Below are 19,128 nucleotides of genomic sequence, written 5' to 3'. Positions count from 1 at the left end.
AGGAGTTAGCTTGTCTGATGGCTTGGTAATCCTCGGCAGTTACGGTCCACAAGAGAGCCTTACTCCTCTTTGCTCTCACAACATCCGCGCCTAAACTTTCCGAAAGGAACGTAGTGGGAAGGATACGTGTTAGGACTCACAGAGATGATATATGTAAAGTTCCTCACCTCGTTTGACCAGTGACCAATAGGCGAACCAGATGCTATTCCGCAATGTAAATGCGCGATCATTGTCAAATGGTTCTCCCACCCTCAGCATGTACCTGAAAAATCGGTTCACATTTAAAACAACGTAGATCTAGTCAATAGTTAATACAACATAGATCTAGTCAAATCTGATGCATCATATGCACATTTGTGTATGAACACAGTTTTTGTGCACAGTCAATGAAGTATTTTAACAATACTCTACAGGAACCTTACATCAAATTGACCATCTGCGAATCTTGTACAATTTGAATTCGAACCAATTGGAAAATAGAATACGTGTGAGTCAAAAGACCACAACCTTATCCTGCTGGTTACGTATAGCATGAATCCCACGCAAACGAGCGCCACCAGGATACAGATCCACACCACGATCTGGAAAGGCATGAGGAAGGCGAAGAGGTAGCGTCCCTCTGATGGGGGTTTCTTGATCAGGAGACCAGTCCCATACTCCATGAACGGTTTGGTGAAATCTATGGCCCTCTCTCTGTCGGAGCTGATGGTCAGAGGGGCGAGCGCTAAGTCTGCTTTCTGAGAGAACGAGAGAGAAGTCATTGTGGTAAGATTTCAATATGTATCCCATATAAAAAAGACTATGCTATTTATATTGTAAGATCTCATCGGCTTATATTTAAGAACAAAATACCATGATGATACTTTCTGCAGTCATTCAGTCGTATCAGTTGCCATTATTCAGTAATTTTTTATAAGTTCAAGCAACATCAGGATGGTAGCATTTTGATTACCAGAACTTAGATCAGTGTATTGCTTTCAAATTATCTCTGTTATTGTAAATCTCCCTACTTATTTTCTACTCCCAAAAGGCGGCAGACATTCTTATTGATTTGACATTTCATCGCGGACTGTTATCGCGATATCTTTAAACTTTGATTTCTATGCAGATTGCAAACGTGCCTACCATGGGCCGCGCGACGCCGTGCTCATATTGGGGTGCGAACATAGCCTACAAAGCACGTCTGTGTAGTGTTCTTTAGCATTCTAATCACATAAAGCCAAAATGTGACCTTCGAAAAAATCAAAATAACTCGTAAGTTACGTGTTCCCCATGGGATACAATGCAACTTTACAAGGTTACAGTACCGTGCAAGTGGTTTGTGAGCGTGAATTGGTTTTGTGAGTGTGAGTTTGGGAAGTGGTTAGTGAGCGTGAACGGCTTAGTAATTGTGAATAGCCGTGGGGAGCAGATACGTTTACGTGACGTCAACACGGTGGTACACCAGTTTTACCTAAATTCCTCCCTTTCTTATACTTTCTTTACCTTTCATTCTTACACTCTTCATTCCTACTCATTTCTATCTATCTCATGCCGCTCAATCCCTTATGATGCCGTTCATTCTACTTCATTCTCAACTCACTCTCATCATTTCACCCCTAACCCCTCACACCTTCACACCACTCCATCCATACCCATGGTCTTAAGCCGTCTCTGTCTATAATCTCCCCAAATTCCACCACTAGTCTGGTGCGGTTAAGGTTCCCCACAAGATCCAATCTTTCCCCAGAAGTCCCTTGGGTGAGGAGATCGTTTCAGCTTTTCGTCCACTGGGAAATTACATTCAATGTTGGACAGGCCCAGAGGGGTGAGAAAGAAGTGCTGTAGACTTTGGGTAAAGATTAATTCTGGTATTCACATGTCCTCGGAAAGACGTGTCCTTCCGCAGCTGATGACTTTTTCGTCCTCCATAGCGACAATGAAATGCAGATGCGCTCGACGTGAACTGTTAAGTTGAGATGACATGATCTATATTCATAAGAGGCTAGACTACAATCAAGCTCCACACTATAGCTATTTCTGACAGAAAATGAGTTGAGATGTAATTCATTGTTGAGAAAAGTTTATCTATGTTTTTTTTTAAATTTCTTGATAGAAGTGCCCTCGATTTTTTAACTGAAACCAAGATAGACCGATAAACCTTGTTCGGGGTTTTTGTTATTTGATTTTCGCAAATTCTTCCAGCTAAAACCCATTGTATACATAGTGCAGCGTGGATCGATCCACAAATGGCCCATGACATAATTAGGGGCTCCAATTATGCCTTTGGTCCATTCCATGATGCCAAGAGTTTCATTTGTGCCGTCATTAAGACCGAAATGACCAGTATGGATAAATGAAGCCTATAGGAGACCGCCATCTTTTATGTCATGGTGCATTGTGGGTTATACGCATGCTCAGCTCAGACAATGATACGGGGAAAACGTCACATGGCCTGCATGCCTATTGCCTGCATGCCTATTCCATCCAGTAAGTAGGGAGAAAAACGATAATGTTAAAACGTGTTGTAAAACGAAAAGGTGGTGGCTAGAATAACGTACGTCCTCCATGAGGTCCTTGACCAGTCCGTTCCAGTTGCCGTCAGCATCTTGACTGCCGTATTTTCCGTCATCTACCGTGTACAGGTGGAACTCAAAGTCTACTTCCTTAGCTAGCTCCGTTATCAGGTCGATGCAGAACCCTTCAAATTCTTCCTTTCCGTCCTCGCCCCTCTTGATGATGAACGGAGGTTCCTGTCGAGAGAAGTAGATAAATCTTACCAGCCTTGCTGTAGAGGTGAAATAAATTGTATGTCTTCGTGGGAGGCTGAAGCTCACGTTAGACTGACTCCTGTCAGAGAAGTCTCCCGTTGGTCCAATTATCGAAGAATTGTCAATTGCAGTATTGAATTATAATATGATTGTATGGAAATCGGAATTTGTGGTCAAGAAAAAACTCCTAAACAAAGATGGAATTTTCCATGTAGATGGTCATGAATTAGTTATTGAATTAAAAGGATATAAGTTAGTTTAGGACTTTTTATGTAATGGGTCGTCTTACCGTTTATCCATACTTCAGACCCGGAATTGAAATCAGTGTTAAATGTTAAACTCAGCGGAATCTGCCCTGCTTTGGAAATGTATTTCTTATTTTAGAATATAGGGATAAGATCATCAGCCAGATCAACTTGGAATTCGAGGTCTTGTTCAGTCTTGAACTGATATTTTTTTAGTGAATGGAATTTTAATAATGTTTTGGTGTTTGTAATTCCCTCCATTAATTTTGTTCAATAGTTGTGGAGGTGTCAAATACCAAGTAATGGATCGTTTGAATGTTGTGACTAAAATAACGCAAAAGCAATGTAAGCGTCTAGAACCCAAGAGAAACACTGTAACCGAAAGAAACAGAGGGAGAAGGTAATTGGATTTGATCAGCAGAAAAAGCGCCTTGTATCCAACAGGTATGGCAGAGAAGGGCGTGATTGTTATGGATGTTTATTGAACAATAAAGGACAGTCCTCGAGGGGGATATGCATCACAGCACCGACAGATCGAGACCAGTCATGTATACCCGTGGGCTGGCTGTTTCAAAAGGCAATTTGATAAACAATCCTGAATGTGCCAATTGTTACAATTTGAGATCCCATAATGGCAACTTCAGCAGCCTCGGCAGTAGTGTTTCTTATGATGATATCTTAATGAAATGGTACCCAATGGTTACTTTAACTGTCATGTTCTCCGTAAAACTCCGCCAAATTAGCCGTTAGTTCAGTCAGCGCACTAAACGATATATATATCTATAAACCATCAACAACTGTATAGTCCTTAATTGATTTTTACAATCTTATATTGGGAATTGTATTATTTATTGTACTTACTTGCATTATTTATTGGGTAGGTTTAATAAAAAGCCAATATTTCATTCAATTTGTATGATAGAATGATGAAGATCCTCAAATTGGAACACGATAAAACAATATTTCAAGACTCTCTATAGATCTAGCTCGGCTGTTATCTTCAATATCTCAGTCGTCATTTGCCCTGATAAATGACGGATTCGGCAATATTCAAGTCATTCTGAAAACATTGTTGATTGACTGTAACTTACCATTTCAGTCATTATTGAATATGACCAGATGTTTCCACGTTCAAGTTCCTTATGCAACACTGTATAGAGATGGAAACTCAAAAACTGTAAGATATTCATAGGAACAAATTGATTGAGCAATTATTTTTCCAATCTTTAGAAATGACTTGTTTACTTATTTCTTGCACTTGATCAACTTTAGACAATCAAACATTAAGCGTTCGTTAATTAGATATTAGCTTTTAATACCTATCTTCTCTTTCCCAGGCACCATTAAACATTGATCTTTGACTTTTGGGCTCGTGGTTTATGACTGATCGTAGTTGATTGCCAGTAATCTTTATTTGATTAAACCACTTTTACACGATATAGATAATGCTAATCCGGGGATGCTGAAAGACTTCCTAATAAATCTGCCATTCATCACAACAAATGGAGATCAAGATAATTGAACAAACAGGGCCGCCAGAGAGTCAAGAAATATTGCCCTGTCATCCTCCTCTTCTGGAGCATTTATCATCAACCATAAAATGAAACATTGACTCATCCTTTAGCTTACCTGGTGTATTAAGAGAATTACTCTTGCAATATTCTAAAACAATATATGTTGATTATTGATGATTGGTATCAACTAAGTTTTCTCTTCGAAAATTGTACTTTACTCCGGCTTAATGTGGAATTCGGCACTCGGATGAGTATTGGGAAGTATTCCATGGTTATGTCATTGCAAGTTTGTAGACATGGCGCTACAGGGTGAAAAATCAACATCAGTGGAATTATCACCCTAACAGGGCCTGTACACCACTTTCCACACTTCTCCCTGTAGGTCGCTTTAAGTACGCATCAACAACAGCACACCATTTCCTATCATCCCGTTGCATGCTTCTAAAGCTTAAAAGCATCGAAGGTACATCATGAGGTGCATCAGAATCCAGATCCAGCTTCACGAGAGAGTCCCTTTAAAGACTGCTAATCGCCGCTTCCACTTCTTAATGCACTCCACAACACAGGTACGGACCATTCGTGGACTGAAAAACACCATCCAATGACTTCCTGTAGTTTTAGTTAGCACGGGTCATCTGCAGCACTCTACACGAGGTACACAGCAATGACGACAGGTCACTACTTCTTCTGCGTCACTAGAGGTGGACAGAATATCTCATTTTACCTCCTGCTCCTTATCATCTTTCTCCACTCAGGAGACAAAGCTTACGATCGGCTTCTTCACTTCATACTGTATCAGTATGGAGGAGCAAAACAAAAACAAGAACTGCAGACCGCCTGTTTCACCTCTTGATTTATTCTACATCATTGAAGGTATGTAGTCCGATGAGTAAGCTGGCATATCCCAAATACCATTGATACCTCGTTTCTCTTTTGATATCAAGACAGAGACTCTTTTTCGAGTTCTATCACGTAATAACAAATAAGGCATATGCTATTTGCTCTCTGCGTTGATGATACAATTTTATTGTCTTTAACTCTATTCAGACCAGGGGGAGTGCTTTTGAGGCCCGCGCCAACTTTCGTCTCGGATAGCGCCTGAACGGCTTGTGCTAGGACCATCAAATTCAGTGACTTTAATGATCTAAAATATATCTGGCAACAATTTCATATTAATGAAATAAGTTGATTGATTTTCGTATTGCCATTGGCATTGCAGTCAGTTTTGAAAAATTGAGTAATTTTGGTTTAAACGTTTTTAAGGTTTTAAGTCTTTTCTAACATCTATAACAGAGTTATATGTCATTTCTATAATCAAATATTCATATTTTATGCTAATTTGATGACGTCAAAAGTCCAAGATGGTGGACCATATTATTAGCTCTGGTGTAGCCACGTTTTCTCACTAAGGTTTCATCACAACTCAAAACAAAACACATTAAACGTTCATATGAATATGTCCATTTGCATTGTATTTTGGGCTGTATCTTGCAAAAAAGGAATTTTAAAAAGTCAATATCCAAAATGGCGGATAGCTTGAATATGCATGACGTCATTTTATGACGTCATTTTGACGTCAGTGTTGTTGCCACCGGCCACATCAGTCTTATTAGACCTTAATATTCTGTCATAGTCATAGACACTTTTTGTTAAAGTTTGGTTGTATTACTCTCAGTTTTACGGGAAAACCCACTTTGACGGTTTTAGCTAAAATAAATACATAAATGACGTCATATTACGTCCACCAAAATTGTTTTTACGATTTAATTTTACCACTACACTATCCTCTGAGCTTTTGGTGGTTTTACGATAAGTCCGTCCCAGCATGACTAAAAAAGCCCCTCTGAAAAGGGTTAAAACGAACAGTTTGGTACACATACGATTGTCAATACAATGTCATTTATGATTTTGTTGAATGCGTCTCCGAATAGATGATTATTCAAATCGCACCAAATAGCCTTTATTAAAATGATGATGATGAAAAAATCTCCACCGTGTGTATGGGGGATTGGAATGGACACGTTTTATTCTAAATATTGCAATGGTGATCAGTTGGCATGGTAATTTGCTATATAGAATCAGGCGAGTTGAAGCCATTACGACCAAATAGGTATTCCTGGGGAATATTCTTTCAGTTTTAGATACTTCGAATTGGCAGCTTGTGTATTCCGGTTTTCATTAACCTGGCCTTTGCACCAAGATGTCGTGTATTCAAATCCCAGCCCTTGTTTGCTCACCCAACTTACATGCTACTGGAAAAGGTCGCAGTCTTCAGGGCCTATTCCCATTGTATGAAAAAAGCCAAGGGAATTTCCCCGGGACATTGAACCTGTATAAACCATACACAGGCGCTAGGACAGATAGAGATATCTGCGGTGGGAATAAACCATACAAAGATGAGACAGACTTACATGTAAGTGGCAGCAAAAGCTCGGGTAAAAGGACAGAAAAGGTCTGCACCCAAGTTTCCTGAATTGAAAGCCATTATTCGAATTCTGCAGGCATGATTCCTCTGGAGCATTAGTCTCAGTGGAGTTACAGTTGTATTTACAATATCCGTGAAATGTCAAGGTCGGCATTTAGAACTGGCTGGTAAGCTTGGATGTCTGTGGAAATTTTGACAGTTTATGGTAAAAAGATGGCATGAAGTAGTTTTCTAGGAAAACAAAATGATAAAAACGGCAGAATGAAACATAATGTCTGTAAAGGGCTTTCAACACAGTTGTTTTAGTGATAGATTGGGTGGTTCGTATTAGGCAATATAGAAATGCTTCTTTAACTCTTAAACTTGTAAGTCAAAACTTTATTTAACTTTAGCTCGAATGTTTGACAATAGTGTGCGAAATAGCAAAAACATGTGTAGATATGGGTTATTTAATGTGATATTTGCAAGATTCCATTTTATTTTAAATGCAATATTTCTGTTTAGTGTGTAGGGCAAGCGAAATGTCAAATGACTTTTCATGATAAACTGCCCAGATAGGTTCCAAAACGAAATGAAACCTTTGAACGATATTCGAGGTGATACAATAATCAGCGTATTAACCTTACTTCAAAATGAAATATAATTAGCATTATTCAACATTGTTATGTAAACGTCACATATGTCAGTACTGGTTATCACAAGCAACATTGTTATTGGGTGCACACATATGCGAGAGAAGTTGGAGAATACAGGGACTGCATCACGAAGAACTGCTACACATACGCGAGGTAGAAATGCACTTAGTTTGTATTTGTCATACGTCATCGTAGCATGGGTGCCGTCTTAGTTAGTTTATGACGAAGCCCATGTTACCCCTCATACTCCTAATAAAGTGAGTATATGAGTATGCAAGGGGGGACCCCGGCACAAAATTACTAGGATGACACCCAGGCTAACTTCATTGTAGATGTTAACATACAAATTTGACTTCATGGGAGGAACATGGCTATATTAGTGGGAATACTGTTGGCAAGAAAATAAGATCAGACATACAAGCGTGGTTAGTAGTATGATATTAGATGGCAATACAACAAATAAAAGCATACGTACATACCTTGACATTGCTAAGTCAGGGTTAAGACAGAGGACAGCGCCTTGGGGTCTTATAGCTCAACATTCACAACTTCTCATTCGAACCGTTAGTACATGCCAATTAAACAGTTACTGTTCACCACTCTCACAGTTAGTGTTTGTCACTACTCACCTCCAATCTTACATTAAGCAGCAGCATAATTCTTTTTTTGCAGAAGGCTTCTGGAATGACCAGAACAAGGCAGTCAATCAAGCCAGTTCCAACCGGTACTAGCCAGTCAATCAAACCAGTTCCGACCGGTACCTACCTCGACGATCACGATGACTACCACCTTGTTCCGCAGCCACGTGGGGCTCAACGCTGCAACAAGTCAGAACAAGCGCCACGTTAGCACAACTCACCTCGATTATCGCGATCCGAGTATTGACATTGCGAGATCGCCGCTCCTCTGCAACATAACAAGACAAGTGTGAATGGCAGAAAAGTTGAAGATGCCTAGACTGCTTGAGTATTATGGGATAATGCGTAGCGCAAAACGAGTCGTTTAAAGAATCGATTCTTAAATGTTGAGTAAAACATCAGAAGGTCAACTCATCCAGGCCATCAAGGCCTGATGCTAGTTAGGATGGACGTTTTATATTAAAGCTTTAGCTGAAAGCATTATGACTGCCCCCTAGCACGCCTAACTGCCGCTGGAGACATTCTGGTGACATTTTACGGTCATGGTGGACTATGATTTCGTCTATGGTTAATCTTCTAAATACTGTTAAACACTGGGGACGGAAAATGTGCAACATATCCTACTGTGATCATGTCCTCTTAATTCGGAACCCATGCCAATACGACTTTTATGATGTGAAACCCAGTACAGAACGGAATTTATTTCAACTCCGCATAAATAGAGAAGAAGGCATCATTTTTGTGACATTGATCTGAATAGTCCCTCAGAACCTTCCCATGAGCAGGTGAACTGGTGATGATAAAGTGCACCATGCAGAACCTCTATACTGCACAGCTTACACAACATATGATATTGCCAATCGAAGCTCGTTGACGTAGTCGTTTGCGTATGGAATCCGCTTAAGAGCCTTTAAATCCTGAGCCATATGCTCGGGCAAAACTTCATATCAGACCATGAGAGTTCAATTCATCAAATCTGAGTGCCACGCATCAAAAATGTCAGGTATGCACAATTCAGGCATCCCTAAGTACATGTTATTCCCGGTGCTCTATAGCTCAGGTCCCTTTTGCGTGCGGGTTCTTTGATTGTTGAGGCATGAGCCGTACATGGAGACGCAGTAATAAATGTACTAAATTAAGGAGCCAGCCACACGTGCTGCATTGACGGTACTCTCACGGATCATACATCAACTTAATTCTTCTCAGGTACCTAATAAGGACCCGGGGGAATCCTCTCGACACTTGGGTTCGTAATTAAGATGCATTACTTAAGGGTGAGATTGCGCGCACCATCTGGCGGACTCTGGTCCTTTATGAGTTGTAAGAAATCGTTTTCTTTAATTTCCTCTCGGAGAACTTGAGGTCCACCATGTACCAGACCTGCGGCTAGCGGTGTTTACGTCATATTGGGGATAGCAGCGAGCAGAGGCATTTAGGAGGATGGACCTATATTTCACCATGCTGACATGGGTGGTCTGAGCATGGGATTACAACCAGTCAATTACGTTTGAGTTATCATCACCTGAATTTTGAAGTATTAACGCCCCTCGATCGCCCTCGGCCATTGTTTATGGGTGAGATATGATGTCAAACAAAGACTGATGAGAGTGTAGGAAAAGTTATCAGGAACAAAAAAAATTGAAAGCAGTAAGTTTCCCTTCAGATGAATAATTTAGTCTTTATCTAAACAGGTTCGATGTTAGTGTTATCGGCATAGCCAGCCATTTTCAGCCGTCATCAAATATTGATAAGCAATGTAAACACTGCCCCGTTTGTGGTAATTTCATCGCTTTCGGCATGAATCGGACGACTCTGTCTAACTCTCCAGCCAAGTGGTCAATGGCCCGGCCCGGTATCGAATGTCATGACCTATAAATGACCTTTCACGGCAAAACTTTTATGACCACGATCGAGCTATTTGGTAGTTCTTTATTTTCTTTATCACACAAGGGAATACCGAAATTGAAACCCGACAGCCTTGTCGTTTATTCTGCTTCCTTTCAAAATCCATAATTCTGAGCTGCCAACAGCGGGCTTGGAATTTAATGACTTCGCAGCTATCTAAAATGACTCTTCTTAAGCCGATTAGCCATGACGTTCCATGACACTGAGGCTAAGCAAATGCTCCTGCACTCTGCAGGGCTTTGCAAATAAATGGGGGCCGATGATGAGACAGTCTTTGTGCGTGGAATGTGGATGACCACGCCGGCAACTCATCTGGTATCGACCAGATAAAGCCTAAGCTCTGGCTGTCGAACAGGAAGATAGCTATTGTGCCCTCTCAACAACATGGAATGGACATCGATAACTTCAATCAAGAACTCTCTGTGGGGTACCGTATACTTCAAGGAATTGTTATTTGGAGTAATGCTAACATACGAAGAACGGGACTCAATGAGTATTCCAGCGATGAATTGGAATTTTGGAATTAGAGTGGGACTGTGAGGAATCAATGGCGCAATAACTGCCTGCCAACAGCTTATTGCACCCCGCGGCGACCTGATGTGCTCACCTCAAACGTTTGTGCGCGGCCAATGACGCAATGATGTAGCAAAACTTCCTTTTCCAAAACTGATGAAACTATATATACCAGCAGCCTTTAGCGTCATGTCTAGGTGTATCCCTGGTATGGTCCCGTACACGGCCAAGTAATGGAGGTGGAAATAGCAATGAAGGATGTATATCTACAGTGATATTCCTACTATAAAGATGTGCTGAACAGGAAAGCCACAACATCGGGCTTCCTGCTATCACAGCAGCGTTGAGGAATACGCAGGACAGCATGGGTAGGGATTTTCCAGGCTGCCTCAGAAACCCATCACACCTCCGGCAAATAACACGGACGTCCCGTTAGCCGGAGAGTTTTGTGACATCTTCGGTGATGTGGTAACAAAGGTGATAATGAATTGCCAGTACTGAAGGGTGCACAGTAAAAGTGAGATAAATGATGGGACGTGGTAACAGTCATTTGCATTTCAAATCTTGTCTTAGGCGGTACAGATTTCTGTAAAGTGTGTCCCGATTGCTGCGGGGAATGTTGTGGACTGGTGCGTCCCTCTTGATTGGTTACTGAAGGCAGCAATCAGACTCGATGTAAAATCGTAAAAACAGCTTTGGTTAATTTCAAGGCTGTATATCTTTGAGACCCACATATTTGTTCAAACATTTTTGTAGTAAAGTCTCATCTTAATATTCAGAATTGCTTGCTTTTGGGGGGCCCATGGGAATGTACACGTAGTACTACGTAAGGACGATCTCACAATGCCATATAAACCTTTGAGTCGTATTGGTTTGTTTCATAGAAATAAAAACATTTCTTTTTTTTCATAATCCGTGCCCGCATCACCGTTCTAAACTTCTTGTTATGTTTGCTGCCAGTGATTGTATCGTCCAGACAGTACTAATTATCGCAAGAACAATCCAATCCACTAGCTCGCGCGCCTGAACGACCATTTCATTTAACCTTTATGTTTTGTAATTTTCCAGAATAGCTGCAAAGGCGCTCTCGGCAGATATCTCTTCAAAACAGTTTCAATCACAACTTTTCAGTGGTGGCAATCAGTTAGAGTAGGCCGCCAAGCACACATATAGAAGCTGTCAGTTTGACGTTCAATTACTTTGGTAATCTACTGAATTTAAATGAAAGGGAAAATTAGTCGTCCTGGGAAATAAGAGCCTGGTGGTTTCTAGTGCTTTCTGCTATTAGCCTCTTTGTCAGCAAGTACTCGCTCTCTGTCGTCAAATTGATCCTTGTTCAACTTGCGAGCCACCAGCAAATACATTAGGCAGAAGGTACATACTGTGATATAGCTCATGTGTCTCTCGTTAAAGTGACATACAAAGATTAAAAAATAGGACAACAACACTAAGATCAAGATGTTGACAAAGACATCGTTCGTGGATCTCACTGGGGAGTCTCCTAGACCTTCTGTTTCTTGTCGTTTCTTCCTCAGTTCCAGCTCCACAAAACTAAATTAATCAAGGGCTCAGCCAGCCAGCAAATGAAATGTCGTTTGAATGTAATCTTGTCCCAAGGCTGATGATAAAACAGGCTGTTCTTAGGGCCTGTCATCTGACAGTCTGTCCATCGGCATGTGACAATACAGGTGTAACACTGCCTACAGTAATCATTGCCTGGTCCTGGACTGATACGAGCTGCAGTAATCACAACCTAGCTAAAGGGATTGTTGAAACGATCAATAGCTAGACATTTAAGTCAGTCAAGGTCCCTCTTAAAACCTGGGGCGCCCTGGTGGTGGATCCCAGCACTCGCGGTGTAATCATGAATCTGGTGAAGATTGTTGTGACTCGTGTTTCTGGGCCTTGTAGGTTAAGCTAGATTGAACTTTTGATCCTTTGATGTTAATGAGTCTGAAGTTCTGATCCCAGATAATATAACATGTATCTGAATCTTTTTCACCCGCGCACTGAAATCAGTTCCGGAATTCTTATCCAAAACGTTACGTATGATGACATGACATGACATGTCAACTCTGTTGCAAGGACTTTAAGGGTTTGAGAAAGCACCCCTGACCTCAATTCTGACTCATTTCAGACCTGTGACCTGTTAGTAAATCCCTGAAGTGGGCCTCAAGTCCGGTTTTGTTGCTAAATCCATCACAAACACCTGCTCACAACATGAATCTTCCTTTAAAAGTACAGTAAAAACTACAGACTTATCTCTTACTGCAAATCATTATGGACGCTCTTATTCTGACTCAATTTACTCAGAAATTAGCAGAAACGATTGCATTTCCGGATAGTCAGATAGGAACAACCACAGTTAAGTGGACGGTAGATGAGGACGACGCCATCCGCACCTTTGCCCTTTCGCACATTTATGAAATGTCGGCAGGTGTTATCTCGGCAAACTTGGCGACAAGACGTCGCCAATTAGACAGACCGGTCTCCACTCCGGATGATTGCTGGGTCTTTATGTCGTTTGTGTGTAGATTGCTGTGGCCTTGAATTTGAATTCCACGTTACTAGAAAGGCTCGTATCGAATCACAGAAAATGAGATTGCATGTAACAAGTTACCCGCCATATGAACCATACTGGCATCACTTGATGTTGATGTCAATTTTTTGCAAAGATAATCCAAAGTTGTTCCATTTCAAAATAAGCACCTGCATTTCCACAAACTTTTATGATTTGATATCTTAGTTGTGACATCTTAAAACACGCCCACTTTGGATACCAAAACGCGGTGTGTTTGTTGAATTGGGCGTAGTGCTAGTGGGGCCGGCACTGGTCGTCTCAGTAATTCCCAATTTTCCAACGTTCTACGAAAGTATAGACCTATAAATCTACGTTAGAAACGCACCTTATAAATCATCAACCCTATAAACCCACCTTATAAGCCAACGAGCACGAAATTGATAATATTTTTCTTAATAATTTACATTTTATGCATGAGTATAAAGAGCTTACGAAAATAAATTTCTACTATAACTGTTGGCTTTATCACTTTTGATATCATGGCATGGAGGTTTGAAATACACATAAATGCTGAAATGCCAAAACCCCTATAAAGTGCTATGAAAGGCATAAATTGAAATGAATGTGAACGTTTATTCAACCAAGTTACAATCTCGACATATATATGCATGTCCCAAGTCAACAAGATGAAAGTTATTGCAGGGACTCTGACTTACGAAAGTTGCCAAGAGATAGTTGCCAACAAAAATCTTCAGTCCGTTAGTATGACATCGCCCAAATGCCATAACCATATGTAATGGCCCGTAAATCTCACACGTTTGTGTGAATTTTGCCGATCTATAGCTGAATGCATGTCGTTCAATAAGGAATGATAATAAATGCCAGAAATGTTTCCATAAACTTAATAATTTGCCCAATGTCAAATGACAAAACGGAGGGGAATTCGAACAGGCGCCGCGTTCCAACCGAATATGGTAATACAGCTGCAGGATGCAGTCACCTGTCAGGTAATCACCACAAAGCCACAGGGACAGCAACCTAGAAAGGCAGAACCAGAACAAGACAAGCTATCAAAATGAAACACATCCTAATCAAATTACAAAGTTAAAGTCATCCTTCCGGTCAAGCCACATCGCAGGCCCATCCCAATGGGTCAGATGTCTGCAGGCCACAAGGGACGACGAGCGCTCCAGTGCCCGCTAAAATTTGCAACATGACCAGGACTGGTCCGTTCTGCAGGAAATTGCCTGTCTCCTGTTCCCAGAAGGATCATCACTTCGCGGCTAATGGATCCTTCAGCGCTCTGCTCTGCCACCATCGACAGGAACTTGGTGAACTTGAATAATCAGGCTCATTCTGTTCATCTGTATTCTTTACAAGGAATCCTCTGTCCTCCAATGGCTGAGGCCTGACTTGGAACCACGAGACTAGTCGTGCACTTCCAACCAAGACCTATGTAACTTCCGCAATGAAAATCACCAAGTATTTAACCTACTACTAAAGGAATAAACTAATAAGGAAATCAAAGCACGTTTTCACAACCAGGAATAATAGAAATACATGTTGTTTGGAACCCCAGGTAATGACTGAGACTACTTAGGAATGCGTAATCAAGAACTTTACGAAAGGTTACATACTTCTGATAAGGAATTATAAGACTAATAGACTAACTTCAATCAAATACAATAAGACGTCTATTTAAGATCTTTAAGCCTAATAGTTACGTACCACTAATCAGGGACTGTGAGCCTAATTACACACTCCTAAGAGAGAACTATGGGACAGGTTAGTCGCCCCTAACGAGGAATCATAGGGCTTTGTAGCCTTTCCTAATCACAAACTGCAGAATGAGTTCGTCACTCCTGATCAGGAGTAGTAAGACTATTCATACAAAATCATTGTAAGTTAGTCACTCCCAATCAGAAACTTCCTGAATAGTTAGCACACTCCCTGTAGCTACACACTCCAAAACATAAAACAGCATATCCGTTTTCTTCTCATCAAGAGCCATTACAACGGCTATAAGACTTCCCGAGTAATCTCCAAGCAGATCCTATGGTGGCAAGGCTGTAACCATTGGCCAAAGGAGTGACCATTAGCCACCATAAGATCTGCTTGGAGATTACTCCTGAGAGCCATTTAGAGCCTAGTCTACATCGCAGGGAGAATAAACAGAGAGAGTAGTATGTCGATATTTTATAGAACAGTTCCCTTGTCTCGTTGAAAATTAACAGTATTCGTTCAATGATATGCTTTCTACTCTGAAATCCGTAGGGTTTCAGTGAAAAGGTTTAGCCACTCATTTCCACCCTCACGCGGCTATAGTTGGATTATAGCACGGCTGTCACAAACCACGACAGTTACCAAGAGATGCAGCTATCTTGAGAACCATGCTTGTTTACGAATGTATTAAATCAAATGTGTGAAAAACAGATAAGGAAACCATTACTGTAGCAGCCAGTTTACGAGAATTGTATAAAATAGAACCAAACTAGTCTCAGTATATTATTGGTGATTTATGTAACGATATGTTATGCGAATGTATTAGCCAAATTTTAATGTAGATTGATATACATTTTTCACTACTTATTTATGCGGGCTTGAAGAATAAGAAACAGTTTTCTGTGTTTAGGAAAAATCTGATTCAAGAAAACATAAAAGGCGTTCCGTCCAAAGTTATGAATTGTGTGTTTGTGTGTGCATTGAGAAAAAGGAAACTTGATATTTTGTCCATGATTGATAGAACTGTAACATTATTTAAAGACCTGATCCTACCCTAATTAAAAAGTCCAACGTCCCGGTACATACATGAACACGTACAATATTCAATAAAGATGTGGACGCTGTGTTTCTGCACAGCCCATAAAACACGTTCCCTTGCAAATATGTACAAAGCAGCGTCCGCTAAGCTAACCCCAGTAACTTCGTAACTGCTGAGACTGCATATATTACATTTTTCACTTGGAAAATTACTCCGAAGGGCGACAGCTAACCCCAGACAGTACCGCTGGAGAGCTCTGTTCATGAGTATGGGCTGTGATCTCAGGTGGCCCTGCAGTACATCTTAGCTAAGGCGTTGGAGACAACAATGCCTTTTGCCATTTAAATTCCATCACCTTTCTTTCCAACTGGGTGAATATATAACTTCGGGTGTTAAGTATTCTATTTATAGTATTAAAACATTCAACTCTGCTGTGGCAGCAACAGGCTCTGACCCAGTCCCGATCACGATGTGCACTGCGCTGCGCCATCAGGGGCGCCATGCTGAACTGACAATAGTAGATATTGCACCGCAAGCGAAAGATGCCTCAGTGGACCAAGTCCACGGTGTATAAATGTATCCCAACAATACAACACGTCTGGGAAATACTGCCATCAAGCTTAGCGATATTGCAGACGAGCAATAACGTTTGGCAATTGTCTGATGCTGAACGATTCGTCAGCACCGGCTGATAGTGTCGTGGTGCGGTGAGATACTGCGCCGACATTCGGTGACATTGAACAATCGCTGTACGACACCGCATGGTAACACAACAGCAGCGAGCGGTAATGTAGAGGCACCGCTTCATTTTACACCATCAGTCTATGAGCCAGTGAGAACCACTAAGGAATACAAAAGAGCCACCAGCAAGCGAGAATGTAGACTGCACTAGGTAATAGCTGCACGTACAGCGCCATGTGGTACAGTACCCGTCAAAAGAGATGCCACAATGTGCCGTGGAATAAAATAGTACCAGAATTATTGAGCGCGGAGCTTAGGGAGTTACCATAAACTGTAAAGAAAAACATTGTGTACAAATTGTGCGATTTAAAGTTAACATTGAAGTTAACATTAACATTGAAGTTAACATTGCGTAACTGGGAAAGGATATTCAAATAACTCATACGGTCATGGTTCGTGCTATTGCTATAATTGCACTGTACCAATTGATTGATGACGGCAAAGTATGATCTATGAACCTGTAGTAAACTTGTCCACTTGTATCGATCGGTGAGCAAAGGTCGAGACCCGAGTACTGCAGGGTCACGTGACTGAAGGCCCAACTGTCGTCTGCCCCGGTACAACAGAGGGTACTGATTCCCATGGTGATATGTCTTATCACACTACAGGCTTCAAGGTGCGTTGAGTTGTGGAACGTATAAATCAAAGGTGACTTTGTAATTTCATGCTGGGATTAGAGGTTGTTCTCCTGGGCATCAGACGAAAGCACGAGATGACTACACGGCCAATATATCAATATCGCTGTGCCGCCTGGTATTCATCTATCACGCTTTATACACTCATGATTCTTACATCCTATTACTACACTCCTGGGCGGCGTCAGGAGAACAATCGATGGAATTATTCGCTTTCTTTGTAGTCATCGCGTCCAGGCACAACAGAGCGGTAAGGCAGAAATCGTCACGGCCCATTTTGTATTCAAATAGATAAACGTGTGAGCAATATTTCTTTTCTTCAGATAGTGTCAATACTTGACTACACTTGGGCAGCTAGCCAGTAGCCGGATATCTTAGAGTTATATACTTTTATTCGTGTACGACCGCACCGAAGTTGCCTAATCCTTTAGAGCAAGTGGAAGGACACGGGCGAAAACAATTCATGCTGTTGGAGAAATAGGAGGCAGCAATTATCGATTTTTGTTCTGGCTGGGAGTAAACCATGCAATGGATACACAACACCTAATTGTTTAACATGAAGACAACACCACACCACCTCCGGCTGTAACTTAAACCCCCGGATCCCATAATGAATTGCCAATCGCGCCTATTTCGTAGCTTATCTCAAATCCTTTATTCAAATGACAAATTTGTCTATAATTTCAGTAACCTTCCAATCCATTAGGCTTAGTGATGAGAAGTATCGACCAGCGGTTGGATCGATGGGCAGCTCACTGAAACACCTTCTGTTGATAAGGGTAGATTGGTAAGTACCATGGGTCACGCTAATACTTGTCATACGGCACCTGTCTGAAACAGTGACTCACTCGTCATCGTGTAAGGGTAGGTTAGTGCAGTAGGTCACAGTAATACTTCTAACCACTTTGGGCGGGTCTAACTGGTGACAAGACCCAGCGAGAGTTGATAAGAGTCGTCTTAACGTGTGTAATTACATAGCGGGGTAGGTAAGTCCTTAGCGCCACCGTATCATATTATGTAGGTAGTAACGGAAGCCGTTAGTACCCTGAAGTAGATAATTACAGAGGAGAGTATTCACACTTGTCATCAAGGTAAGTTCCTGGTATCACATTTAGACTTGGTGGAAATAACTACAGGTGGTCACTTATATCCTATCAACACGGAGAGGGATTTAAACTTAGAGCGACACAAGGCCGTTTGTCGATATACTGAGATCTTAGGGAAAGACCTGACGTTTCAGAGCCCGGAGTAGGTAAGTCACGTACCCGCTGATGACACCACGGTTGGCAGGCTATCCGGATCATTTTCACACTTGTCACTACGCGTGTACGTCAGAGACAGCAACTTCCGCTAGTTCACAGTTGCCTTCACATTCCGTCAGATCAAAGTCACACTAATCATCGCATCGGGAGAGCAACGTGATGAAGGCTACGTGCGCACAACTTGACATGATGTCCCGGTACATTCATATCGCATCTCACAGAATTCCCTGAATGCTCAGCGGAATCTGCAAATAGCAACAATGAATATGTGAGTATCAACCCTGTGTTAATGATTTTTAATATCTGCACGGAGAGAGTTACGACGTAATTCTGGGATGCGATTAATTTCTTCATCAGTCGTAATTCTAAAGACACGAATAACTCTACACTCTACACTAGGCGTTTCCAAGTCCTGCTTTAGAGGCCGTGCCCCCAATTGCTTCAGATACAAAAGAGCTTTCAGCAACCTCAAATGCTGTCTCCCTTGCTAAGAGGTCGGGTCCATTTATAAGCCGAAGTAGGACACTTTCAATTGCAAGATTCAATCAAATTAAGCGTTTTCCGACATATTTGCCTTTTTATC

At 41.4% G+C, this 19,128-nt stretch overlaps 1 protein-coding gene across 3 annotated transcripts in view; it reads right to left on the bottom strand.

Moving 5' to 3' along the window:
• LOC109469685 (glutamate receptor ionotropic, delta-1-like) overlaps nt 1-19,128 on the bottom strand; it is a 63,523-nt gene that overhangs the window by 14,882 nt on the left and 29,513 nt on the right. For 2 of the 3 annotated variants that reach the window (XM_019768242.1, XM_019768244.1), the window contains exons 3-6: nt 8,335-8,387; nt 2,541-2,732; nt 508-737; nt 168-262 (exon numbers count right to left, since the gene is read on the bottom strand). In XM_019768242.1, the coding sequence (XP_019623801.1) occupies nt 168-262; nt 508-737; nt 2,541-2,732; nt 8,335-8,387 (570 nt within the window). Of the gene's footprint in view, nt 1-167; nt 263-507; nt 738-2,540; nt 2,733-8,334; nt 8,388-8,428; nt 8,476-19,128 lie in introns of all 3 variants that reach the window. The other variant, XM_019768243.1, reaches the window with a different exon arrangement.

Source organism: Branchiostoma belcheri, unplaced genomic scaffold (genome assembly GCF_001625305.1).
Source record: "Branchiostoma belcheri isolate BF01 breed outbred unplaced genomic scaffold, Haploidv18h27 scaffold21, whole genome shotgun sequence".
NCBI classification, from domain to species: domain Eukaryota; kingdom Metazoa; phylum Chordata; class Leptocardii; order Amphioxiformes; family Branchiostomatidae; genus Branchiostoma; species Branchiostoma belcheri.
Note: the sequence above shows the minus strand (reverse complement) of the source record. Positions and strands in the feature narration are given on the sequence as shown.